This window comes from Dromiciops gliroides, chromosome 5 (genome assembly GCF_019393635.1).
Source record: "Dromiciops gliroides isolate mDroGli1 chromosome 5, mDroGli1.pri, whole genome shotgun sequence".
Lineage (NCBI taxonomy): Eukaryota > Metazoa > Chordata > Mammalia > Microbiotheria > Microbiotheriidae > Dromiciops > Dromiciops gliroides.
Window position 1 is genome coordinate 163994628 of NC_057865.1, and position 27855 is coordinate 164022482.

A 27855-nucleotide genomic window follows, 5' to 3' on the forward strand; every position below is an offset into this window, starting at 1 on the left:
CTGGAGTGGAAAGTAAAGGATAGATACATGTCACTACTGAGGAAGAATCAGCACAAGGTGGAGATTCCTTGGATTTGGGGGCTTGAGGAAGAGGGCAGAATTGAAGATGATTGATGTTTGGAGCCTGAATTCCTGAGAAGATAGGGTACCCCAAGAGAAATAAGGAAATTAGGAGAAAGGGAAAGTTTTATGGCAAGATAATGAGTTTACTTTGGGATATTTTGAGTTTGAGTTCAGTATAATGGAAAAAAAATAGTAGACTTAGGGTCAGATGAGGCCTTGGTTAGCATTCCCCATCTCACATGTATTGACTTTGCGACCTCAGGCAAATCATTTAACCTCCTGCACCTGTATCCCCATCTTTAAAATACTGATAGTACTTAACTCACAGGATTGCTCTGACGTGTATCATCATCGTTATTTTGTTCCACAAAATAATACCCCAAACTGACTCCACCAGCGAAGGTTTCCAAAAGCCAGAAACTGTGGGAAGCTTTTCTTCCCTCCACCTCAGGCACCCACAAGACCTGCCCCACCTGAGGAGCCAGTCCCAGAAGGTGGGAAACTTCAATCTCTGTTGGAATCCCTCCAGACCCAGCCCTACCCTAAGGGATGCTGAGAAACTGGAAGGTCCCAGGATCTCCCGCAAGAATAAAAGTGATGAGTGGATGGGGGGGCAGGATTAGGAGCTAGATCATCATAGCCTGCCTTTCTTAGGCAGGAGTGTTATCCAGAGCCTTTCACTTCTTAGTCCGGTGGCCTGTGCTCATAAAATGTCACCACATTTCCTACCTTCCCAGAACAAAACAGACTGACCTTTATGTAGTCAGAGAAAAATCTATTGTAGCTCAGTATGACCTGGTAACTAATGTCAAAAGCATGTGCTTGTATGCTGCCATGAATGGCTAGATCAATTATGTTGGATTGAATTCAGCGGAATTAGGTGAGGGTACAAATAGCATAATACCAAGTCCTATGTTAGGAATGGGGGATGGGGAAGGAGGAGGATTTTCAATTTTGTTTGGTGTTTTCTATTTACTTTTGGTGTGGTCTGGACTTTAAAAAATGGAAAAGAAGCAAAATTGAAACCCCTCCCCATTTTTTTCCCCTATCTGACCAAAAAGAAGCAGTAAATCCCAAGCACTTAACAGCAATTAGGCAGCAAAGGCGATTGTTGCCAAACCTTTGAAAAGGCTTTGGGTAGTCCCTAGGCCTTTCCTTTCATTTCATGGAGGTATGAATTGGCAAGCTCAGCTTGCTGAATCCAAGAAACACAGCTTTCTTCTCCTTAAGGAGTCCTTGACAGCTCATTTTGGTGGAGACATGCAAGACTTAAGAAAATGCGTGGGACTTGGAAGTGACCATGATTCAGAAAGGAAACCCATGCTAACTTGGCCCTTGTCCTGAAACTATGAGTCAATAGAACACCAAACTCTGACAGGTGAATAGCCAGTTGCATCCATTTGGGGAAGTCAACCCTTACCTTGTTTTGTTTTTGTTTTGTTTTTTGTTTTTGTGGGGCAATGAGGGTTAAGTGACTTGCCCAGGGTCACACAGCTAGTAAGTGTCAAGTGTCTGAGGCCAGATTTGAACTCAGATCCTCCTGAATCCAGGGCCCTGCTTTATCCACTGTACCACCTAGCTGCCCCCTAACCCTCGCCTTCTAAAAGAGGGGGAAAATTAGAGAAAGTTAAGGATTTCCACTAGGTCATTTGCACAAGTCCCACCTTATCCAGGCTGACTGGATAAGTTTATAGTCAGCACAAATTCTGCAGTGTTTATGTCTCATCCAGGGTACAACTCAGGGTCTAGTTCATGATCGCCATTTGTCCCTGAACTTATCCTGAAACAGGGGTTCCCAAATACTATCGTGGTTCAGATTGATTGAGGTGGAACTAAATGACTGCTGAGTCTAACCATGAGATTCAAGGAGTAGGAAGCTGGAAGCAACCTTAGAGGCCTTCTAATTCAGCTATTTCATTTTACAGATGCGGAAACTGAGATTCAGGGAGGTCAAATGACCGTTCCAAGGTTACAGGATTTGTACCCAAATCTTCCAAAGTTTCCCTGCATTACCTTACACTCGGAAGGGCCTAGGATTAACCTGGGTTTTCTAAGTTTACTTTGGAACAGACTAGTATAGCCATCCCCATCACCCTCACCTGGCTTCCAGAGACGACCTCAATTAAGTTCAGCAACCCCAGCAGCTATCACCAATGAAGTCATTAGGAGTGTTTTGGATATGATACTGAGACTCTACTATTCTCCATTCTTCCTCCTCTCTCCTGCCTTTCTTCCTCTGGGCTATCTGTAAGCTTACTAAAGCAGAGATATATATCTAGATCAACATAGATCAGCATATGCAAAAGTCCAGAAGTCTGTATTCAGGCACAGAAGATTACTATTGGTACAGGGGAAAAAAACCAGGATCAGATTCCCAATGTTAGCCTGCCCCACAGGTTGCCTTAACTTTAAAAAATAAATAAATAAGTGGACCTAATGGAAGGCCCTAAATAATAGCAGCCTTCTCTACAAGGACAGAAATTCCAGAGATGAAAGCCTTAGCTCTGGAAAACATCCTTCCCCCTCCTTTCCTCCTGGGAGAAAATAAAAAGCTGAGGAGCTATTGTAAAATTACCTGGTCTACCAGGATATCCAGCGAATATCTGCCAAAGAGCATTTAGGACCCCTCCCTCCCCCGGCCACTCTGCACAGCCAGACCCTCTGTCAGACAGTGATGGCTAAAGTGGGAGCAGACTCACTGGACTCTCCCCTTCTGCTGGCTGCGGCTTTCATTACTTAGCTGCTAGCAAAGCCACAAGTGTTCTCACAACAGAACCCTGACTTGAAATGGGAGCCACAGACCTCAGGCCCATTGCCAGCTCAGCCGCCTTCCTCCATGGCCTGGTTCTGAGGAAAGCCTGGAGCACCCACCTCCAGCTTCAACAGCAGACAACAGAGGCCGATCTCATGTCCCTAGTGTCCCCAGCACCCAGCTTTACAAGGAAGCAGTATTTCTGGCCTGAACCCACGGGAGGATGGACTAATTTGTAAACATTGAATGGTTTAACGCAGCAAACAAGCTGCCTGGTGTCAAACGATTTTTTCTGTAGAAGTCCATGCTCCTAAAGGTTAAACAAATTTGCTAAGGCCTCTTGAATGTTGTTCCTTCTTCTTTCAGATAGCACTGTGTGTGTAGGGCCGGAGGGGATGCCGTACAAAGCAGCAGGGTTTGTGGTATGTCTGTCCTCCGTGGAGAGAGCTCCACAAGCCGGTCTTGTGTTTGTCAAACTTTCCAACAGCATCAGTCACCTTTGCAGAGGAAGCTTACCAAACTCCAAAGAGGACCGATCTCTAGGCAGAGGTCCTTTTCATTAAAAAAAAAAAAGTAAATGGTTTACTGATGTTCTGTTTTTATTTTACATTGCTGTCCCTTCCATTGGCCATGCTGCCTACCTCCCTTTGTAGAACCCTGTTGGTGTTGCTGTTGTTGTTGTTGAGTTGTTTCAGTTGTGTCTGACTCTCCACGAGCCCATTTGGGGTTTTCACGGCAGAGATACTGGAGTGCTTTGCCATTTCCTTCTCCAGCTCATTTTATAGATGAGGAAACTGAAGCAAACAGGGTTAAGTGACTTGCCCACAGTCACATAGCTAGCAAGTATCTGAGACCTGATTTGAACTCAGGTCTTCTTGACTATAGGGCTGGCATTCTATCTACTATACCATATAGCTGCAATTAGAAAATATACAGTAAAGCAAAACAAATCAGTGCATAGCCCATGTCAACACATACTCCATTCTTCACCTGTAGACCTCCACCCTTCTGTTGAAAGGAAGGAAACATGCTGCACCACCAGTCCATGAAATCTCTCTTGGTCACTGCATCAATCAGAGTTGTATTGTCTTTCAAAGCTGTTTTTCTTGATGTCGTTGGAATCCTTATGTCAAGTCGTCCTCTTTGTTATTTTATTTTGTTATTTTACTCCATGACAATGACTTGTATGGAACCTACAAGTCTTCCCAAGTTTCTTCATGCTCCTTTCTCCATATACCAGAGTCCCTTTTCATCCATAGGCCACAGTTTGTTCAGTTATTCCCCAATCAATGGACACCCCCTTTATATCCAGTTCTTTGCTTCCACAAAAGTGTCCCTCTAAATATTTGCGTACGTGAAAAATTTTCCATCGGTCTTTGACCTTCTTACAGAATATTATGCAGTTTTCCAGGGATGGAAGGACTTTGGTGTTCCCTGTTTCTAGAAACGCCCTTTCATGTAGTCAATGCCTATGCCATTGTTTTTTTTCCCCCTTACAATAAAATAGCCTTGCTAAGGGAGGCTAAGTATACTACCTTAATGCATCTCCCACCTAGGAAAATAAGATCATGATCTGCCAGAGCTCGAAGGAGAATAAAACGTATAATGACATCAAACCCCCCATTTGTCTCAGAGACCTTGTCATAGTTCAACAATGAGTGATCCACTGTAAACCCTTCCCCAAAAAACCCCAAAGTCTTCACGAGGCCATCCAATTTCCTTTTGAAACACTCCTATAAATAAGTAATAGCAAGTATAATTAGCTTCACAATTTCTTTTTAACTTGGGCACAGAGAAATTAAATTGTTTGTCACAAAATCTCAGGGTTTTTCCTGGGAAAACAAGGACTAGAAAGTAGGTCTTCTGACTCGTAGGCTCAAATTCCTGTCATTAGGCCACTAAACCTCATAAATCCCTACGAGGCACACATGGGGGAAGGAATAAAGCTATGCTAAGGAGGCAGAAAAACACTTTCGGCCTCCCTTTAAAGCATTTAGATTTGCCAAAACTTTTAGATGAAGTCTTTCTGGGGTATCAGCCAAAGTACACACAGGAAAATAATATATTGAGGCTCTCTAAAAAGAAAAAAGGGGGGATATAAAAGCCCAATGGGGAAAAATAAAATAGCCTCTTTCTCTGTGGGACTGCTGTCACTTGGTCAGTATTTCCCCCCATTCCCTACTTACCACCCCCTCTTTCTCCTTTCACACAATTAAGACTTAAACCACAGGAAGCTGAAAGGGCTTTGATGGGTTAAAAGATGCCATCCATTAAAAGGTCATGAGCCCTAGTAGTCTGTGCATCTGTCACTGAATTAACCAAATCAATTTGGAGTGTCATGCTGTCTAAAAGGTTAGGGAATCAGTCTCGGGAACATCTTGATTCCATTAGGAGGTCTGGCTGAGAACAGAAATTAAACATTGTTTTCCTTGCATAGTATCTGGCCATCTAAGAAGAAAGTAGATACATTGGAACCCCTTTTATGCGACTGATTTTGAGGGACAGGACTAATAATCATATTAGTAACCAAAAAATCAAGCTTTTATGATGCATAGTTGACATATTTTGGGACCATGATTTGATCCCTGGTATATCTGAATCTGTGTAATTGTGAGCTATGTTTTAGCAATCCTACCATACTTTTTTCTAGTGTGTGTATATGTATGTGTGTGAGTATACATATATATGTATATGAGTTTCTAGATTTCTTATTTGGAGATTATGATTGTTCTAGTTAGAAACTCAGGTAACCAAGAGTTGGGTTGATCAAACTGGTGCAGAACAAACCCAAAAAGGAAAATTGTATATAAACTCCCAGAGTTCAAAAGCAAGGAGAAGTCCATCTTATGCTTCTGCCTGCCTTGGATTGGCCCTGAAGAAAGACAACCATAACTCATCCAAAAGGTCTGCTTTCCAGCATCATCAGAAACATTAGCCAAGTACAAAATTGCATGTGGTACCATGCAAAGAGAGCTCTGTAATCACAGGCCTTGGGCTAATCTGAGACCTGGACATCTACTTTTATTTTCACGTTGTTGTAAGTACAAGGATATGAAGGGAAGAATGGGAAAAGGAAGTTAAACAATTACAAGAAGGGAACTGATTGAAATAAGGAGAGTGGGGCTTCTCACAAACAGGAAGGAATCAGACCCTGTGCCCCTGTGAGAATGTTAGAAACATTGTGTGAATCATCATCCTGATGCAACTAATTCTTACATGACTATTTACCATTAGGCATATGTAGCTTCTTTTCTTTTTTCTTTTTTTTCTTCTTTTTTTTTTAATGAGGCAATTGGGGTTAAGTGACTTGCCCAGGGTCACACAGCTAGTAAGTGTCAAGCGTCTGAGGCCAGATTTGAACTCAGGTACTCCTGATTCCAGGGCCAGTGCTCTATCTACTGTGCCACCTAGGTGCCCCTGTAGCTTCTTTTCTCAATTAAATAATAGTAGTCTCCTCATGGGTAGAGACCATGTACCCCCTGTAACATCAAACACATTCATAAGCATCCATTAAATAATTGTTGAGAGAAAGAAATAAAGACAACATAGAAGGAATGGAGGGAAAGAAAGGAAGAAAGAGAGAAACATGGGGTTGGCATCACCAAACCCAGATTCAAATAGCAACATTGCCTTTCACCACTTGTGTGATGGGCAAGCCACTTAGCTTCTCTCCCATCTTCTGTGATCACTCATTTTTATTGAATTCACTGACTGAAGAATTATCAATACACTCAGAAGTTAATTAAAAGTAGCTCTACCGTGGGGCAGCTAGGTGGCGCAGTGGATAGAGCACCAGCCCTGGAGTCCGGAGTACCTGAGTTCAAATTCAGCCTCAGACACTTAACACTTACTAGCTGTGTGACCCTGGGCAAGTCACTTAACCCCAATTGCCTCACTTTAAAAAGAAAAAAGTAGTTCTACCTTTAGAAATGGAGCTAAATGAGATGAAAATCCTTTCACCTGCTTTTAAGTTGGATGCTTCATCTTTATCTCAAGTCTATGTACAAATCATAAGCTTAGTCTTTTTTTTTTTATGAGGAAGGAACTTGTCTAATGCTTAGAGATCCATTACATCTTTTAACTACCAAGGCTTTTGAGGAAGGGATAGAAATTCTGGAGGTCCTACAGCATGCATGAACCTTCAAATTTTCCTCCTCACACTTTTTAAAGCAGTGTGTCAAAGTGACAAAAGTCCATCTTTTCCATCATTTCTTCTACTGTTTAGCCATATAACCTGAGATGAGTCACTTAATCTTCTGGGTCTCTGTTTTTGTTTTTTTCTGCAAAACAAGCAGGTTAGTAGTTAGCATTTATATAGTGCTTTTGAGATTTGCAATCTTCATTTAATCCTGACGACAACCCTGTGAAATAGGTGCCATTATTGTCCCCATTTTACAAGGCAAAACAACTGAGGCTGAAAGAAGTCAAGTTACTTGCTCACAGGACAAAGGATTGAGGCAGGGTTTGGACCCAAGTCTTCCTGACTCCAAGTCCAGCCCTCTTACCTACTATGCAGCTTGGCTGCTCCTAATCTGATCTCCAAGGCCTCTTTGACTCTCTAAAGATATCTCAATAAGAAAGGTGATTTTTCATCCTTTGTGGGTAATTCCAGCTGTCCAGGAGCTCACTGATATAACATGTCCTTCCTCAACTGCAGCTGACCCAAACCCTTCCTCTAGGACCCTTCTAGTCCTAGAGGGTTCTTGCCCTTGTCCTTCCGAAGGTCCTCCAAAGAGATTGGATCTACCCAACACACTGAAGGGCTTCTCTGTTTTGTTTGTTTCATGGGGACTCCGTCAGTCCTCTAATTGTCACCTTTTAACTCATTTACATAACCAGCCCAGGAGCCCTATTGCCTATAACATGTACCGACCTAGACACCCTCATTCCTTATTCTTCAATGTGCCCAATCACAAGATCATAGATTTAGAACTGGAAGAGAACACAGAGATCATCTAGTCCAACCCTCTCCTCTGACAGATGAGAATGACAAGGGGCAGAGAGGCCAAAGTGATGTTTGTGGTTGAGCCGGCCAGCCTATAGACCCCGACTCTAAATTCAGGGCTGGTTCCAGTACACCATGTCACTTCAAGGATCTGGGATTTCTTTGGAGTAAATGCTACCTCTCCTGATACAGATTGTTACCTCTCTGTACCTTAAGAGATCATCAGGGACAGCTAGGTGGAGGGGTGGGGGGGGGGCAGCTAGGTGGTGCAGTGGATAGAGCACTGGCCCTGGATTCAGGAGGACCTGAGTTCAAATCCGGCCTCAGACACTTGACACTTACTAGCTGTGTGACCCTGGGCAAGTCACTTATCCCCACTTGCCTCACCAAAAAAAGAGGAGGGGGGGAGGGAATTGTCTTTATAGAGTCACTCAGGCCTCCAATTGTGAGCTTTTCCACATTTAGCTAGGTTCTCCTAGGAAAAATAAATGTGCAGTGTGTCATCAAGCCCATACTCTAAGCCTCCCTCCTTTAGGAGGGCCTACAAGAGCTGGCAGAACCTAGGGTTACTCCTGTGTCACAATAAGCCAGCCATCCTCACTGCTGTCTGTATGGAGTGCTGTACTCTTGGTTTCTGCAATAGGAAGTTGACCCCCCCAAAAAAACTATCCATGTTTTTGAAGCAAAGTATTTTGAAGATATGCCTACTGCTTTGCCAGTTATTGACTCTTCCTTATATGGGAAGACTACTTGATCTAGTGAAAGAAATAATTCACATAGAGATTATTGTCACTGCTGGTGACTCAGTAGTAGTTAAAGAGAAAATCAAGATTTCTGCAAGACCTGGGCAATTGTCCAAGCCCTTGGAGCAAGGTACCTTTCGTATTCTTATCACCGTCGCCCTGACACCCCCAATATAGTCAGTGACTACATTGCCTTGAAAGGGACATCCTGGCAGAGGTTTCTGTAAATATGTGTAGATGGTGACAGTTAATGGTATCAGGCCACTTTGCTACAGTTTCATCACACAAAGTACGGTAAATTACTTTTGTTTAGTGCTGAACGTCAGCTGTCTACAAAATGTGGACTTCAGCACAAAAATAAGAGTATATTACTGGGGTCCTACTCTTTTAAGCATTTATAGAGTATTTTGTCCTGCCAAGCTTCTCAGAGGTGTCTTTTTATTAGCTACTCTTTTTAATATTCCTTTTGGAATATTAATATTCCTTTTAGACATTGTGACTCTCACCCCCTATTTATATAAATTAAGAAATCGAGGCTCAAAAAGTAAATTATGGGCCTTGGGTTACAATGGAAATCAAAGGCAAATTGGAACCTGGAGCCCAAGTTAAAACAGCATATTGTGAGCATGACTTTTTCCACAGTAGATTTTACATTGCTGTTTAGTGCATGTTTCCAAACGAGGCTTGTAAGGGTTTTATTACATAATCATCATCATTTATATAGTGCTTTAAAGTTTTCAAAATGCTTTACAAATATCTCATTGAATCCTCACAACAACCTTGGGAGATGGGTGCTATTATTATTCCCATTTTATAGATGAAGAAACTGTGGTAGACTTAGGATAAATTACTTGGCCAGGACCACACAACTAAGAAGTATCTGAAACTAAATTTGAACTCAGGACTTCCTGGTTTCAGGTTCATCACTCTAACCACTGCATCACTATCTATTGAAGTACACAGAAGGTTGAGGTGCTATATAGAAAACTTTGCTGCTTAGTCACTTCCCAGTTGCATCTGACTCTGTGAACCCCTTTGGGGTTTTCTTGGCAAAGATATTGGAGTGGCTTGCCATCTCCTTTTCCAGCTCATTTTACAAATGAGGAAACTGAGGCAAACAGGGTAGAATGACTTACCTAGCGGTCATACAGCTAGTAAGTGTCTGAGGCCAGATTTGAACTCAGGAATATGAGTCTTCCTGATTCCAGGACCAGCACTCTACCCACTGGACCACCGGGCTGCCCCATAGAAAGCCAAATCACTAGTGACAAAAGGAATCATTTCCCTTTCATTATTTAGGGGGGAAAAAAAAGAAAGAAAAATCATTGCAATGGGAAAAAGGACTTGTTGAGACGTTTCCTATTCTTCAGTCACTTTTTCCTCTTTCTCAAAATCTTTCCACTTTTGAAGTGAACCACACAAAAATTGCCATTAATTCATAGCCTCATGTAGAAAGGAAACAACATGGTCAGAGCTTAGTGGAATGTACCAGGTGTCCCTTAGGTCTATTTCTGTTTCCACCACTGACTTTCTGGGTGGCCTTAAGTGGAGGACTTAACTTTTTCTAGGTCTCATCTTCCCCATCTATAAAAGCAGAAAAAAGAACATTTGTCACTAACTTCTCGAAGAGGCATCCAAGGTTCAAAGAGAAAAAGCCTTTGCAAAGCTTTTTATTCAGAACCTCAGATGAATGGTATTAACCTAGTATTATTTTATATAGGTAATAATTAATAAACTATTTGATTATTGATAGGACGGCACATTTCGTGGCCTCTAATTAGCTTTTTGTACGTGATTAACTAGAAAAACTATACACAGAATCCTAATAGGTCTAACCTAGTCACCTTGTCTTAGTACAGCTAATAATAATCAGGTGTATTTCTAGTGAGCCTTTCATCTAAAGATCTCTACGTTTTTTCTCTAGGAGGAGGGTTATTATCTGAGACACAGAGATGCTATCTAACTGGTCTGAGGTTAGACAGTCATATCAGTAATAGCAGAGGGATTAACTATATGTGTCCTCACATTCTTATTCCCCTCTGAAGGGAAAAGAATTTTGGGTTACTAGAGAAGCAGCCCACATGTATAAGGATTTCCCTCTCCACTGAGTCAGATATAATCACCAAGGCTTGTACCCTTAATGTATACCCTCCACACACAACTGGAGAGCACTTGAAGTCAATGGAATATCCACCCCTACTCAATAGGACCTCCATGGTCCATATATAATTCACAGCTGAAGGAGAACAAGGTCCAGGTTTGCTCTTTTATATTGTGGCTCTATTTGCTCCAAGAATTCTTTTGTGGCTCCACAGCTACTGGCCCACTTCTGCCAATTCATCCCTGTAGCTGAGGAATTCTTTGGTGCTTGGCCACTCCCTCAGTCTCCTGCCATTCCTAGAGCCATGTCGATCTTTAGTGAGTTTACAATTTCCTGGAGGGGTTATGACTAGGCTTCCCTCTAGTGAACCAAGCATGTGTATGCCCACTTGACCTCTCTCTAACTGATCTCCCAGCTCTTGGGCTGCTCTACCTGCTTCTTGGTTTTAAAGATGAAGCTCAAGGGTATAGGTCAAGTATGTGAACTGGTGGTGAATTGGCCCTAGCAACATCAAGGTGATGTCAGCTGGTATCCAGAACACATGCAAGAAATCGATTCTTTATCAAAGAGTTAACCTCGTGAAAGGCATTTCACTCCTTCTTTAGGAGATAACATCAATGCCATGCTACTGTAGGGACTATGAACAATTTTAAAACTTGAATAAAAGTATTGAACAGCATGAGGCCACGTCAGATTCCTGGAGGTGTCAGTCAGGGGCCTCCCTCTGAGTTGACTTCAAGGACAAATCTTTGGGTCTCGTCATTCCACCAGATCTGGATCTACCTTGCTTCATGATTACTTCGACAGCATCTCCCAATCATGTGCAAAAGGATAGCAGGAGAGACTCTTAAATGCTTTGCTTAAGCCTAGGTAAATAACATTCCCCTAATCTACCAATCTAGTAACCTTGTCAAAAAAGGAAATGAGTTTAGTCTGGCATGACCTGTTCCTGATGAAGCCTTGCTGGCTCTCTGTTATCACTGCTTCCTTTTTTAGATGCTCACTAATAATCCCCTTAATAATGCATTCCAGAATGCACTCGGTTTTGCCAGGAACTTAAGTCAAGCCCATGGGCCTATTGCAGAGGCGACTTTCTTCCTTTGTTTGAAAATCAGGACACTGTTTGCATTTCTTCAGCCCCATGGCATCTCTCCCATTGTCCATGACCTTTTCCGAGATGACTAACGCTGGCTTAGGATCACATTCACCAGCTCTGGGGTGTAGTTCATTAGGATCTGGTCCCTTGAACTCATCAAGGGTAGCTCGGAACATTCATTAGCTCCTTCCATACCTTGGATTTCAGTTCCTTATTAACCATTTTTATTCTGTCCTTTCTAGTCCAAGGATCATTCTCCTTGGCAGAGAAAACAGAAGGAAGTGGAACATACAATTTAGATATATGCTGTAACAAACTAATAAACTATAGCTTTATCCCAGTGTAACCAGCACCATGCCAATGTCAAAAAGAGAAGTTGCTGATGCCCTTTGTTTTTTAATTAGTCATTTCTCGATATACCGTCCTTACTCCATGAGCCTCTCCCTTACTGAAGAGGAAAACAATTTAGCAAAACCAACCATAAGGGGAAGTTGGGTGGTGCAGTGGATAGAGCACCAAGCTTGGAGTCAGGAAGACCTGAGTTCAATCCAGCCTCAGACAGTTTTGTCTTTCCTATTCCCACAATTTCCCTTCCTTTTCAGCATATCTAGCAATATTTTGGCCTATGGTAGGGAAGTCTTATCTGCTCTGACTCAATTCGAGCCTCTTTCAGGAGAAAAAAAAAGTTTTGAGTCATGTTGAGAGCCAACAGCCAGGAAGGACAAGTATATATTAATGTGACAAAAATTGGGGACAGAGCAGCTTCTTAGGAAGAGAGGACCAGGGCCAGGGACTCCTGAGTTCATTTCCTAGGAAGAAAAGGAGAGCATGCAATCATTCCCTTGCACACAAAGTCCTCTCCCCCCACCCCCATCCCATGCTCTGGGGCCTGCTGGGTAGAACCACTGTCAGCGAGCCTGTGAGAAGCAGCAGCAGCCGCAGGAGACAGACCCTAGGCAGAGTCCAGATGGTTTTGTTTGTGCTGGCTGGCAGACATGTAACTCTCTACACCAGGCAGCAGTAGGGAGCATTTAGAGGAAAGGCTTGGTTTTTGTTTTGTTTTGCAAGGGGATGGGGGACAAAGGGGGAGGAGTTGCCTGGGAACTCAGCACAAACATTACTCAGCTCCGTGGGGTCTTTTATCTTGGGGGGGGGGAGGAAGGAAAACTGAGAGAGAAGAAGCAAGTGTCTTGGATGCAACTAGTCGGAATTCCCTTATGTATTTCTACACTACCAGGCATTGCTTCCTCCCCAGTGCAGGGAGAAGAACCCTAATGATGTGGGAAAACAGCCTTCCTGACCACATGGCTTCCCAATGGAACATAATGTAACCATGCAGGTCTGTTGTACTGAGAATAAGAGCGTCTGAAGCAACTGTAGCTATTCTAAGCATCTGGACTTTTATCTGACCAGTGAGGGTACAAGAAGAGAGGTCCAGGGACATGGAATCCACCCTCCCACTCTTCCCAAAACCTTGGCCTTAATGCTAAACCGATCTCCACCACCCCCTAGCCCTTTATCTCCCCTCCCCCCCTTTTTTTAAAAAGGAAAACAAATTTGAATACTAGTTAAAAATTCTGTGTGCTACAAGGTCTTTGACCTTGAGATGTTTTTTTAAAAAAAAGCAAGTTAGGAATAAAATGAATAAAATTCTTTTTCTCATGGATTGGGAGGGGCAGCTGTGAGAACTGTTAGGGGACCATTAGCAAAGTTTGCTTGTGTTTTATTGCCTTAGTGGCTGAGGTAACTGCAGGTGGAATCGCTACAGATACATTTCCACTTGGAGGAAGGAGAGGTTAGATCCTCCCTTGGAAACCATACTTAGAGTTGGGGATCTGAGTACAGACACCCCAAAAGCAATGACAAATCAATGCCAAACAAGAAACAGCTGAAGGAGGTATCAGCTATTGTGGGCTTGGGGTTATTCCTTTTCTTGAAAATCAGAGTTTTGTTCCTGTCACATGACTGACACCCCTCCACCCACTTGTGGGGGGTGTCTCCCCCAAAATATAAAGTGACCCTCAGCTGAAAGTTACCCTAAGCTATAAAAGAAAGTACAATTTTTAAAAAATCATGAGGTCTATAAGGGGTGGTATTGTTTATGAAACAGACATTAGAAGTGAATGTTGCCTCTGTAAGAAGCATCTTTTAATCCTCTCCAGATTTCTTCAGGGTAACATCTTTTAAGCAAACATTCCCTAGGTCTAGATAGTATATCATAGGAGCAGGATGGAAAACACAGTCAGACCTAACAAAGTTGATACAAGGAAGAAAAAACTTTGGCTAAGAATGGAACAATGTAATTGAATGGAGTATAGTTAAGGTGGACAAGCAGGCTCCATTGTTCTCCAGTCATTTTTCAGTCATGCCCAACTCTTCCTGACCCCATTTGGCATTTTCTTGGCAGAGATACTGTAGTTTGACATTTCCTTCTCCAGTTCATTTTACAGATGAAGAAACTGAGGCAAACAGGGTTAAGTGACTTACCCAGAGTTGCACATCTAGTCAGTGTCTGTGGGCAGTAGATGGTAGTGGGGTTGGGGGACAGCATAGGGGGAAGAGGAGAGTAGCATGGGAATGCAGAAACAATAATAGTTGTATGACCTTGGGTAAGTCATTTAACCTCCCTGTGCCTCAATTTCCTCATGTATAGAGTAAGGAAGTTAGAAGGAAAAGGACTAGTAGCTCGCTCCAGCGCCAGATCTGTGAGCCCATGATAGACGTTAGCTTAAAAGCAAAGGGAGGATGAGGAAAATTAAAGGCTAGAAAAGAATGAACAGCACATCCAGGACTGGTCATAAAAATGATATAAAAGGTGTTCTGTTTCCTTCTTTTCCCTTTTCAGTAAGGATAATGCCAAACCCTTAAGAAGGTGATGAGAAACCCACCCATTATACACATAACTTAAAAATTTCCCTTTAACCTCTTTTGTCATTTCCAAAAGGGTTAAATGACCGTTATCTTTCATCAGATGAAAGGAAACCCCATTCTTAGATCTGAATGAATGCAGCCTTAATTGCTTCCAAATATTAAAATCAGATTTCTTAGATAATTTATCCACTACACACAAAAGGAGAGAATTGACTAAAAGGGGGGTAGAGGCAGCCTAAGAAATATTTGCCAGGGTATATTCTCATAGCAGCTTAAACAGCCCCCCCCTCCCCCTTCCCCTCCCCCCTTCCCCTCCCATTCTCTACCCCTCTTCAACTGGGCTAAAGGTAAACTCTGGTTGCACAGAAAGTTGCTGCAGAAACAGAATTCTTGATTCTCTTTGTGTTGCTCAGAGAAGAATGGGTTTGACAGGCTTATTTTGTTATCTCAAGTTCCCTCCCCTGAATTAAGGTCATAACAGCCTCCGCCCTTCACAGAGGCTTTCTGAGGAGAGGAGTTTCCAAAGCACCAGTTCGAGTCAGGGACTAGTACACATTAGTGGGCAGGAAGTGGAGTCCCGATGGGAGACGGGGGAATTTGAACGCTTTCCCATTTCAGCACTCTGAGAGGAAGAAGCTCAGTTCAGCACTACTCACAGATGGCTACTGCCTACTTCTGAAAGATCCTGTTCTTTCTTTCTCTCCTCCCGTCCTCAAGTGTTCTCGTTCTCTCTCTCTCTCTCTCTCTCTCTCTCTCTCTCTCTCTCTCTCTCTCTCTCTCTCTCTCTTCTTGGAGGGAAAAAGTCTGCAAAACTGAGAGCAGTCTGGGAGAATTAAACAAAGGGGAAGGATTGGAAAGAGTTTGTGTTCTTCCTTTTAAGAAACCTGCAGGAAAATCCACACCCCAGCGTGCCCCCTTTTAAAGCTGCAGATCCGTGTGTCCCTGTCTGTTTCAAGCAAGAGAAGGAAGATAACGAAACGGGACATACAGACTGTACGTGAATGAGAGAACGGCCCACGGGTAGAAGTTAACAGTGGACCGGACTACAGCTGTGAACTCCTACTGTATTTAAAGAAAGTTGTTTTCTCTTCAGATATTCCAATGGAGACAGTTAGAGAATCTGTACTTCAGAGAGAAGAAGTTTTCAGTGGAAGTTCATGACCCACGCAGGTAAGCTGGAAGATTCTTTTGGCATGTTTGAGTGGATGAGATTCGCACGGCTCCATCAGAGAGATGCGTTAATGTTTAGGGGTCTGCTTGTTTCTATGATGTTCTTGTCCTTGTTCAGTCGTGTTAGGAGATGGGTGGTTATATCATGTAGACTGTGTTCGGGATGCCAAGCTGGAAGCCGGACTAGAATGTGGACAGTAAATAGGGTGAACTGTGTCAATTTGGAAAACTCCTCATTGGAAAACTTCTGGATGCCTCCGGGTTTGACACCCTATTCTCTCCCATTCAAGTAGACTGAAAGCTAATTCCCTCTTTTAAAAAAAAATCCACACACAAACAAAACATTCTTTCCACGACTTAGTATCTTTTGAAAAATTTCCAGAAATGACAGCTATAATATATACATAATTATAAGCAATCAGAGCAAAAGGAAGCACATAAATAAAGCAGTTCCTATGCCAGCTACAGAATATGAAACAGCATCATTCCCAGCCCCAAATTTCAGTGTGGGAGTTGTGTTCTGGTGTGAAAGAAAAAGTTTTATTTTGTTTGATTTTTTTTTCTACATGCCTCTACATTGTATTTTACCTCCCAGAAAATTTTTCCTAGCGATACTAGATTAAGACAAATTTGCTCATGATGAAAAAAATACAAAAACAAAAACAAAAAACTAATGCAGAGGGTCTCAGTTCAGAATACCACTTCAACCCAATGCTTTGCCTTTCTTTGTCTGCTAACAGCCCTAGAATTGTACACAGCCCACAAACCACAGTTAGAGCCCTTAAAAACAGGCCTAGTACCTAAACATAAATCATTTTAGACAGGTCCAGAGTCAGATTTACAACTAAAAGGTAGCTCTAGGGGGACATTGGTAAGATCAGACTCCTGCCAAGAAAAGAAGGTTGATTTTAAATACCATTAATTCTGCCCCTTCCCTGCTCTGGTGAAAAAGAAGTCTGGTATACAACCATGATTCTGGAGAGCCAAGGATAAGCTAGCTACCCACCTTCTGACAGAGAGGTGGTGGATTCAGAGCAAAGAATGTGTTTTTTTCGGATATGGCAACGCAGGAATTTATTTTGTTTGCCTATATAAATTTGTTACAAGGGTTAAGTGGGTTGGTTTTTGTTTTTTTGGGTTTTTTTGGTCTTCTTTCCATCAATGAGGAGGGGGAAGAGGGAGAGAAAATCAAGTTTCTTAAGTAAAAAACAATTTGACTTTTTTTCAAGTCTGGCACATACTGTATTATGCATGCATTGGCTTCAGGATCTGCCTCATGTTTCCTTTGCTGTGACACCCCCCACTCCCATCCTGTGAAGGGCCCCTGTACTTCCCAAGGATTCTTCTCTCTATACTTAGGCAACATTGCCTAGAAAGGAGAGAGATGAGGTTCGTGCAATACATTCTGTGCCTGTAGCATATTAACTCAGCTGGACAGATGCGGTGTTTTAAGTCAGTAATCTGCATGGACCAGCCACTCCAGTTAGATTGCAAAGGTCTTATCCTGTGTTTCACAGCTGACTGGTAGGCTCTTGGAGGTTCTCCCTCACAGGTATATAAGAAGGGAGAGCTATCCATATGATAGTACTTTCTGCAGTTGGGGAGAAGACACTGCTAACAGCTGGTTCGTGTGGCCAGTGTTCAGAAAATGTTGCCATGGTCGAGCAGGAATCAGGGTTGCTCAAAGTGGGGGGAGGGGAGGAGAAGAAGCAGATTTGGAAGAAAATATTCTATACTAGGAGAAATTAGCAGAAATTTCTAGTTATTTGTCCAGGGTAATAATAAGAAAGTGGATCCATAGGGCTCTAAATGAAAAATGGAAATTAGTTTTACAAAATTTAGTAAGCTGCTCCTATTTCAGTTCCCCCAGCTTCAAATTAGCACAACAGTAGGTTTGTTTGGTTTTTTTTCTTTCTGCTTCACAGAGATGTAGGAATGGAAAAGAAATCCTCTGTACATATGTATTAGAAACTTTAAGTCTTTAAATCGAGAAGAGTTAATCATGTTATTGAGGACCATCTATTTTCAAGGCACCAAGGGAAACAGCTGTGCCACATCCTGCTTTTGTGACCTTGGGCAAGTCACACTTATTCTCTGGGCCTCTGTTTATCCATAAAATGATGGAGTTGAGTTAGATTCCCTCTAACATCCTTTCCTATTCTATAATCCCATCATACAAAGAAATATGAAGGATTAATTTCTCCCCCAGGGAAGTTATAGTCTTAAGAGGGAGGGAAACATAGAAATACCAAAAGATAACTGTCGAATCATTCCTAGACCAATAAATAGAAGGCAGTGTGTGATGAATGGCATATAAGTGTTATTAGGAGATTCAGAGAAGGAATAGATTATCTTGGGCTGGGCTGGGCAAGATAAGCCCCACCAAGGAAAACAGAGCTAGGTCCTCAAGGATGAATAGTGTATAGATGTTTACCTAGGATGAGAGAAGGGATGGCAGGAGGTTATGATGTTAGTTGAATGTTCTCAGCCTGTTAACTAGGATGAGGGAGAAGAGGGCTCCTGGAGGGAGGTGGAGGAGCTAGGGTACAGACATCCTATTGCCGTCAGTATGTGCCAGCTGAGTAGATCCAAACTGCTAAGCTAAACAAGGACCCTTTCCCAGGCAAAGGAAGTAGAAGGTGCAAGAAGTACCCAAGAAAGAGATTTCCCTCCGTCTTAATTGTATTTGTCATCCCAGTTCTCGGTATACTGTTTTATCTGGAGTACAGAAGATTTAATCTAATTGACCACATGTAATGATGATGCTAAGTGGTCAATACCCAACCCCTCAAACTTGTCTATTAAGGATGAGGAAGGAAGTCAGAACTGTGCATGATGATAGGACATGTCAGCTGTAATCATTTCATTAAAATGCAATCAGTTGGAAATTGCAATTTACAAGAAAAGAATTCACTAGAGCTGATGTTTTCCAAGTTGGATCAGTCACACATTTTACTCACAGCATTTCCCTTCACCCTACCCACCCTCATAATAATTATCTCTTCAATACAGAGCACAGAAGATCCTGTAGAATTGCTTGGGGCCGGGGGCGGGGCCCCAGGGGGGTTGCTGAGTATGGGTGGAGGAGAGCTGGCTCCATGCCTAACCCCCGATTCTCTGGCCCTTTAAATTTGTCAGTCAGGTTAGTAGAACTAGGGAGGACAGAAGAAAACATGCTTCAGGAAAAGTCTGAAGTGGAGAAAGAATGTGGATCTACTCAGACCTGGTAGTTTCTTCATTTTTCCCCACTCTCCTTCTAAGAAAAATATTTATCCCTCCACAAGCTTCTGTTTATTTTGCAACTTTCATTGTCTTCAATTTCAAGTTTCTTCCCCTTCCCCACTCCCTGCCCAATTTAACTTTGCTAGAGAAGAATAAGCATTGGACTCATCCCAGTTTCAATAGCTATTGTGTGAGCCAAGTCCTTGGTTGGCAGTTCCAGTTTAAAATCTGTGTTTTGTTGTATGTGGTTCCCTCACTCCCCTCTTTTTCTGGCCCCTTTTCAACTGACAACTGTTTGCTCATTCACAAGCTGACTCCCTCCCCCCCCCCCCCCCCCCCCCCCGCCCCCTTTCATTTTAACCAAAGCAACAAAACAAGTCATAAGCACCTGGAATTAGAAATATTAATTGACACCAGATTTGACTTTTTTCAATAAAAAAGTGAGTATTCAGGAAGGGGGGTGGGTGGAGAAAATTAAATCTATAACCCAAACAAGAAAGAAGGAAGCATCCTTGAATTTTTCTCAAGGGAAAAGATTGACAATCCTACTTATAATTAAAATTTCCTGAAAACATTGATAGTACTCTGTTCTTGTTACCCTGGGATCTTCCAATTTACCGATCTTAAGGAAACCATGTTCCTTCCTTCTTCTGAATAAAAGGCTTGATACACCTTACCTCCTATAACAGTGTCCCTACTCCATTTGCCCATAACTTGATGAGAAACACACACATTCATTCATTCACTCACTCACTCATTCTGCTTTCCCAAGCTGATTCCATTTTCATAACGATCAGTCTGCCATTACCATGTTCCTCCTGACCCCTGGTAAAGTGCCCAGACAGCTTCTATTTGTTAAGAGAGAGAGACTTCCTTCCCTTCTGGGAAAACATTGACCTCTCTTCTTTATTGCAGCTAATTATATGAAAAACCAGTGGTTTCCAGTTTCATTTTGGAAATCTAGCTATCTTCTTTCTTCTTTACTCCATGAAGAAATAATTGATATGTAATGAGAGGGAAGAAGGGGAAATTCCATTGTCATTCATTACCCTCTATCATTCACTGCCCTTGTCATTTATTTCTCCTTTCTTCTTGTCTTGGTTTATCATCAGTGAGATAATGGGTTTAGTATAGGTCAGCAATTCTCAAACTTTTTGGTCTCAGGACCCCTTAACACTCTTAAAAATTATGGAAGATGCCAAAGAGTTTTGTTTACATGGGTAATATAAATATCATAGTAATTTTGTGAAAATAGTTTTGACCTGGAGGGGTACTGAGTCTCCTGAAAGGGTACTGGGGACCATGGGGGTGTGATGAGGACCATGCTTTGAGGACAACTGATCTAGATGATCTCTGAGGTTCCTTCCAGCTCTAACAATCTTTGCTTCCCTCTTTTTTTTTTTTTTTTAGTGAGGCAATTGGGGTTAAGTGACTTGCCCAGGGTCACACAGCTAGTAAGTGTTAAGTGTCTGAGGCTGGATTTGAACTCAGGTACTCCTGAATCCAGGGCCGGTGCTTTATCCACTGCGCCACCTAGCCACCCCAATCTTTGCTTCCCTCTTAACTGCTTTCCATCCCAACAGACTCACTTAAAATTGATCATCAGTATCTCCCATGGTGGGGTGGGGAAGGGAAGCCTAAGGTGATGGAAAAGGCATGACTAAATCAGGAGCTCTAGCCTCCAAGGATTAGGAAATAATTTACCTGTATTTCACTTGGAGGCCTAGTTGCCAATTAATTCAAGGCCTTTTTTGAATAGAAGGCTGTTATTCCTTCTGCAAGTCCGGTCTTTGTCAGCAATCGTGTATCAAGCAGGAAAGTCCAGTGTCCTGCTCTGACCCATCTGTGACCCAACAAGGCAGAGACCTGGCAGCAGCCTGAGCCCTAAGGAGTCAAGAATCCAGAAAGGGACTTTTGCTGGCTCATCTCCGAAATATGTGTGTGTCCGTGTTTGTGTGTTCTGATAAGTCACATTGTGTAACTGCCCGGCATTGTACTTAGAGCTATAAAACCTCATCACTGATTTACTTACTGACCCTGAAAATGACACCAGCATAAACATGTTCCACCTTCTTGTTCTGCTTTCCCTAGGGCCTCGGTGACTAGGAGGACGTTTGGTCACAGTGGCATTGCTGTGCATACGTGGTACGCATGTCCAGCATTAATCAAATCCATATGGGCTATGGCCATTAGCCAACACCAGTTCTACCTGGACAGAAAGCAGAGTAAGGTAAAACTCTTCCCTGGGACATGGAGGGAATAACCTCAGTTGACCCTAAAGGTTTCACCAAGGCTGCCACTTTCTCCTGGATAGACCATATTATTATACCTGAAGGTCAAAGGCTGGATAGGCCCCAGGGATCACATAACTCAGGGATTAAAAATTGGACCGGGGCCCATTTTATTCATTACCAGCATAAACTCATGCCAGTCATGGTATTCTTGGTCTCTCTGGGCTGTAGATAGATGGAATGAAGACAGAATTTGCCAAGAGACCAATTCCCTCCAAGGTGCACAGGGGTTTCCGGCCCACCCACAATCTACTTTGCTCATCCTTCTTGATGCATTCTACTAAGGCCCCTTGGAGGCATTCTGACCCTCTTTCCAACTACTGGGGAGCTCACCTCAGAGCAAATAGAAAAACTCTTTAACCAGTATTTTATAAACTGGCAAATTGGTTTTTTTCTTTCTAAAGGAGAGAGACACGGTAACCTTTCTCAGTTAATAGACAACACCTAACTGTTCAGGATAATTGCTTTGAACCCTCCGGGCTTTTCTAACTGCCAACTTCATTAAATGCACACATACAAGCGCGCGCACACACAATTGAAAAAGAAAAAAAAAAGTAATGATAACCACCTCCAAGATGGGGCCCAGGGCCTCAGAAATTTGTAAATAATCATCTTCCTTAGGATCCCTGTGGTTCCCTTATTCACATAGGCAGTTCTCAGCAGCCAAGGGGTGGGTGGGTGGGTAATGTCCCTCTCATTCACACCCACAAACATATCAATGCTCACTCTTTCCTACTCCTTCACCTCCCCATCCCCCTCCCCCCCCATCCACCATCTCCGGGAGTCACTCCTACTCATTATCCCTCCTCAATAAAAGCATATCAAGATGGGCTCTGTCCCTTTCTCAGGAACTTGCTGCCATGGGGGAGGGGGTGGAAATATCTAATGAGCAAACCTTGGCAACTCAGCTGGGCGATACCACTAGTCTCTTGTGGAGTTTTCTCTCCTGCAGTGTAAGTTTCTATGCTGGGTGTGGGAGGTCTCTAAGTTTAACCAGCTCAAAGTTTCATTAGTTCAGTGCAACTCTGCTGGTCTTGGAGAGTTTCCCTTTTTCTTTATCTTTCCTTGTTTGGAATTTTTTTCTTCTTCTAAGGGAGTATGGGATAGAAGAGGATAAGGAGAGGAAAGCCAACTAATGCATAAGGTGTAGAATAGTTTTTGGCCAGGAGCTATCTACCATGCAGACTAACCATGCAATGACTACCCTTTTTTTTTTTTTCCTTGGCTAGATTTTGTATTCTCATCACCTTCTTGGCATTGGTTGGCTTGAATTGGGACTGGGATAAAACTTCACCAGCCCCCCACGTTTGGCACTTTATACTTAACATACCAGCACTAAAAAAAAATTTTAAATAAAAAAAAAAACCATACCAGCATTTATGGTAATGATTTATAATGGCACAAGAATTTGAGACTTTATTTGATACAACAAAATGAAACCATGCCAAAGTGTCTCAACTAGTTATATATTACATATATTGAATGGGTGTAAGAGTTTTGCTGAAACTATAAGAGTTTACTATTAATACTAACAGTTGGAGGACAAAACCTTTCAATACTGATTTGATGATTCTAGAGTTAAAGAACCATGGTTCGCATCCTACTGTTAGCACACTACATGATCTTGGGCAAGTCCCTTAACAACCTTCTGGAGCTTATGTTTCTTTATCTGTGTAGTGAGGGGGTTGGACTAGATGCCTCTAAGGTCTCTTCAAGCTGTAGAGCCATGATCCTTTGTGAAGGTGATATATGATGGACAGACAGCTCAGTAATTTTCTAGAACATAGAGGTTAATCCTTCTTGATATAAAATTCTATATATTGATACCATTAATTTAAAGGAGGGAAATTGTATTTGGTTCCATAGATAGCAAACAATTAACAATAATACTGATCTGGGCAGCTAGGTGGCGCAGTGGATAGAGCACCGGCCTTGGATTCAGGAGGACCTGAGTTCAAATCCGGCCTCAGACACTTTACACACTTACTAGCTGTGTGACCCTAGGCAAGTCACTTAACCCCAATTGCCTCACCAAAAAAAAAAACAACAACAACAATAATACTGATCTACATGTAAGTAGTACTTTAAACATTATAAAATAATTTGCTCCCAATAGCTGTGTGAAGTTGGTAGTGTAAATATTATTTTGCTTATTTTATAATTTTTATATTTATATTTTATGATTTAAAATATTTACAAGTATAATATAACTTTGCTTATTTTATAATTGAGGATAGAGACAGCTTGCGGCATAATGAAAAAAGATCTAGATAAAAGGCAGGATGATCTGAGTTCAAATCCTATTTGTAAAACCTACCCACCTACCTTACCCTGGGGTAGATACTTTACTCAGTGCCTCTGAAAGCACTATATATTTGGGGGCAGCTAGGTGGCACAGTGGATAAAGCACCAGCCCTGGATTCAGGAGGACCTGAGTTCAAATATGGCCTCAGACACTTGACGCGAACTATCTGTGGAACCTTGGGCAAGTCACTTAACCCTCAATGCCCCGCAAAAAAAAAAAAAAAATTTAAATAAAAATAAAAGCACTATACATTGCATAAACAATTTCCCATTGGTAGAGGAAGTAGGCTCACTGTGCAGCATCCTTCAGCCCCATACCACTGAAATCCAAGTAGTGATCTGAACCCCCTCTACCCCCCCAAAATGAGGAAACTCAGTCTCATAGGGGTAAAGGCACTTGAGCAGGATCACGCAGCAAATATTGAAAGTGGGATTTGCATTCAGATTGCAGGTTTCCTAATATAGTACACTACACCACAGCTGTCAGCCAGTATACTTTCCACTATACTGTGCTGAAGAATTGATCATGATACTTCTTGTATGTGTTCTGAGAGAAGTATTCTTACACAGAAAGATGATATAATAATATCAATTATTATATAATAATTATATAATGTTCATGTAATTATACATTATTACAATATTAGATCAGTGATATAATAACAATCAATTGAGAGACAAAACCAAATTTCAGTATCGACAAGGAGGTCCTAAACATCCCTTTAATGTCAGTAGCCAACCTTCAACCTATGGAGGTGGATGCACCTCCCCACTGGGCACAAAGTCTTGAATGATGACAAATGCCATGGTGCCCTTCTATTCCCCACAGATGGTCATTCTTTGATATGTATTCTGTTAGGGATTATATACATCTGGGTGTCAGAACTCTGGGCAAGTGCCTTTTAATACTCTCTTGGGCATTGCTTTCTCTATCTAGAGAATAGGAGTGAAAATTCCTGACCTTATCCAATAATCAAAAATTTAAATGAGACAAGTATTGTGAAATTATTATGCAAATTGCTACCATAGTTATGTTAGTTAAATGAATGAAAGATCCCCAATTTAAAATGGAGATGATAGAGCTGATAAAACGCCCCCTTAGGGGAAGTATATCACAAAATCCTCATCTGAGGAATGAATAATATGCAGACATATAATGTATATAAGTAATGTACACACATATGTGTGTGTATATACACACATACACTCACACACATAAAAACTGCTAAGATTCTTTCTGGTGAGTAGGTATACCTCCAGATGAATTATGTCTAAACAGTTCAGGACCAGACACTTTTAGAATATTTTAGAACAGCTCCTGTTGGCTAATATATCAGGGATTAGCTCACGCTGTCCTGTATACAGTGCCACACCACCCATTCCCTTCTCCAAAGTCCTTCAGCAAGGCCTCCCATATAATGTTTACCTACCCCAGAGACAAGTAGTCTTAGCAAACAGTATACCAAAAGGTAGCTCAACTGTCATGTTCTTTCCCTTGTTTGAACTATTTTCTCTTTTGCAGATTTTGTGTGTGTATCTCATATACATATATGCTGCATGCCTCTCTCCCCATTGAGATCTCTGTCTCTCTCCCGCACTTCCCATACCACCACTTTCTTATCCACACACATGCATGTGCATACATGGACTTGGACTTCATTAGTTTCTCCCAGTTTTATATTTGAGGACCATTATGCCCTGGTGGGGAGGGAAATAGTGGACCAAGTATAAATTGATTAATGTCTGTGAAACCCTTTGAGAACAAGAGGCATCGTACTGTAGAAATGTTCACTGCAATTAGGAACTGACCCCATATTACCATAGAAATCAGAACAAGATAGTTGTCATTATCCAAGTTTGAAAAAAACATTGTATCCTTATGTTATGGGAGTATTATGGGCCCCGGTTACCCCAGAAGTTGTCTGGGGAGGTCAAGGAACTTTTTTACTTGTTTATTGGGGTACAAGAAAAACTGGCCGGGAGTAAGGTTTAAAAAACACTTTCCTCCTGCACTAGCTTGGGGAGCGCCCTTTTATAGGGCTAATATAGCGTCGGTAAAATGTCCCTTATTGGGTGGGGGGTTGGAAGTAGTCTGGTGGTGGGTTGGGGTAGTTTGATGGTGGGTTGTGGGCAATCTGGTGATAGGCATTAACTCCATCCTTGGTGGGTCCAAGCAGTCTGCTGGTGGGCGGTTTCTTTGTCCTCTCCTGGTGAAGCCACACCTAACAAGATTACCTCATCGAGGGGGACTGGAATGTAGGGTGGTGGTCTTCAAACTTGCTGCTTCTCTTTTTTGGGTGTGCCTGTCCTTTGGTTGAGCTCAAGGAAATGCTTCCTTGATCTCAGGGGGTTTCAAGGAAAAAGTTCCTTGACCTCCACCTACAACTTCTGCGGTAACCGGGGCCCATAATACTCCCATAACACTTATATCAAGGAAAGTCTTTTTGCCTCCACATGAAGATCCTCTAAAATGCAAGTTGTTTAAAGATCTGTAAGTGACAGAAAAGGTGCCAGCCTACCTCGCTTGACGGACCTTCTTCACCTGGGAACTCCCCATGCCAGTGAAATCACAGTTCCCATCCTTATCCTTTAAAGAGCTAGCTTTGCCCAGAAACTTAATCACAGTCTCCCTTCAGATAGCAAATAAGTGAGGGATCCTTTCTTCTTTTCAGGGATAACACAGGCTTCTTCATTTTGTCCAAGGCCAGGAGTCAGAAGAAAGTGAGACCTTGCTTGCATGAGCTTGATACCCCAGACTAGAGGGCATTAGGCCAGACAGATCTCCTTACTGAGACTCAGGGGTTCTGAAGGCTCCTTCTGAGATGTCCAAACCACTTCCTTTGCCAGAAGAAATCCCCCTTCATTTCTGCTGGTACTCCAACCCAGCCTAATTTGGTCTTGTCATATTACCATTCCAAACCAAACCAGGAAGTTTTTCTCCAGTCTCCTTTACTAGATTCTCGGCTAACACATTTGGGACTGTATTTTCTAGGTATCCTAGGCCCGGAGTGAAGGTATTTCACAGATGGCCCCACCACTGCCAACACACACACACACACACAAACACAAACACACTCTATCATATGTGTTATATGTCAGGGTGAGGTAATTGACCATGGTTTTCCCTGAGAACGCTGAAGTTTCAGGTTTAACTACGCAAATGTAAAATTACTCAGCAAATTAGTGGTTAATTTCCAGCTTATGTTTCTTGGTATCCTCAGTTCCTAGCCTTTTCTATCTCTCTCATGGATCACTAAATGCTGGGGATGGGCCTGTTTCTCATTTTATTACCACTAGCTTGTAGAAGTGGACAGATGCTGCCAAAAAGAGGAGAAGCAGGATTTCTCCAGACGAGATCAGAACTTGTTCAGAGTTAGGGCTCATCCAGATGGGTGCTGTTGATATTCCATGTCAAAATGAAATAGAAGGCCTTTCCTGTTTTCTGCTCCAGACCCAAATCCTGCGAGAGGGCTTTGGCAGCCATGATTATTTTATGGAACAAGGAAGTGCTAAGTTGAGAAAGCTGACCTAGTCCTGAGAGCAAGGAAAATTGCTGAGGTCAGGAAGGAATCGTGACTAGAGGAAAGATTCACAAGGCAGAAGGATGAGGAGGAAGACAGTTCCTTCCTAGGGGAACAAAGGAGGCAATGAGTTTCAGCATTTCCTTCATCCCTTAGGCTTTTATCTCGTTAACACATGGAAAGTGTACCATGGTCAACATTTCCCCACCCCTTCCCTGCATTCACCAGCTGCAGCCTGAATTTAGATTTTTCTCCCGAGCTGTGTCAAACCCGGGATGATGCGCTTCATGTCCAAACATCGTCTATTGTGCCTAGCTGGCCACATTAGAGAAGGGAATGTTAGAATGAACAGAAGCAGGGACCCCCAGGATGCGACCAGAAAAAAGATCCATCTGTATTTCCTTCACAGGATGCCCTCCACCTGTGCTCACCTGTGTAGAGGGGAAGGCATGGTGCTGGTCCAGGCTGGGAATTACTGTTAATGATTACTCATGGAGTAAGGTTCTTTAGAGCCTCCATTGTGACTTTGAGCTTGGGACTACATATGCATAAGTCAGTGGTCCAGACCTGTGATTTCACAGGTATGCAGAACTCCAGATCAGGAAACTCACTTCACCAATTCTACCAGTGAAGGACAGCCCCTACTCTGCAACGTGTGCTATTAGAGAGCTGCCTGTAGCAACAAGAGTTTAAGTGACTTTGCCAGGGTCATAGAGCTCACATGCATCAGAGATAGGACTTGAACCATGCCCCTTCTGGCTGCAAGTGCAGCTCTC

The 27855-nt window shown here is 42.4% G+C and overlaps 1 protein-coding gene across 1 annotated transcript in view; it reads left to right on the forward strand.

The window, feature by feature from the left end:
- FRMD4A (FERM domain containing 4A) overlaps window positions 1-27855 on the forward strand; it is a 313453-nt gene that overhangs the window by 222645 nt on the left and 62953 nt on the right. The window contains exons 13-14 of the mRNA XM_043967592.1: window positions 15665-15741; window positions 21055-21193. Of these exons, the coding sequence (XP_043823527.1) occupies window positions 15665-15741; window positions 21055-21193 (216 nt within the window). The remainder of the gene's footprint in view (window positions 1-15664; window positions 15742-21054; window positions 21194-27855) is intronic.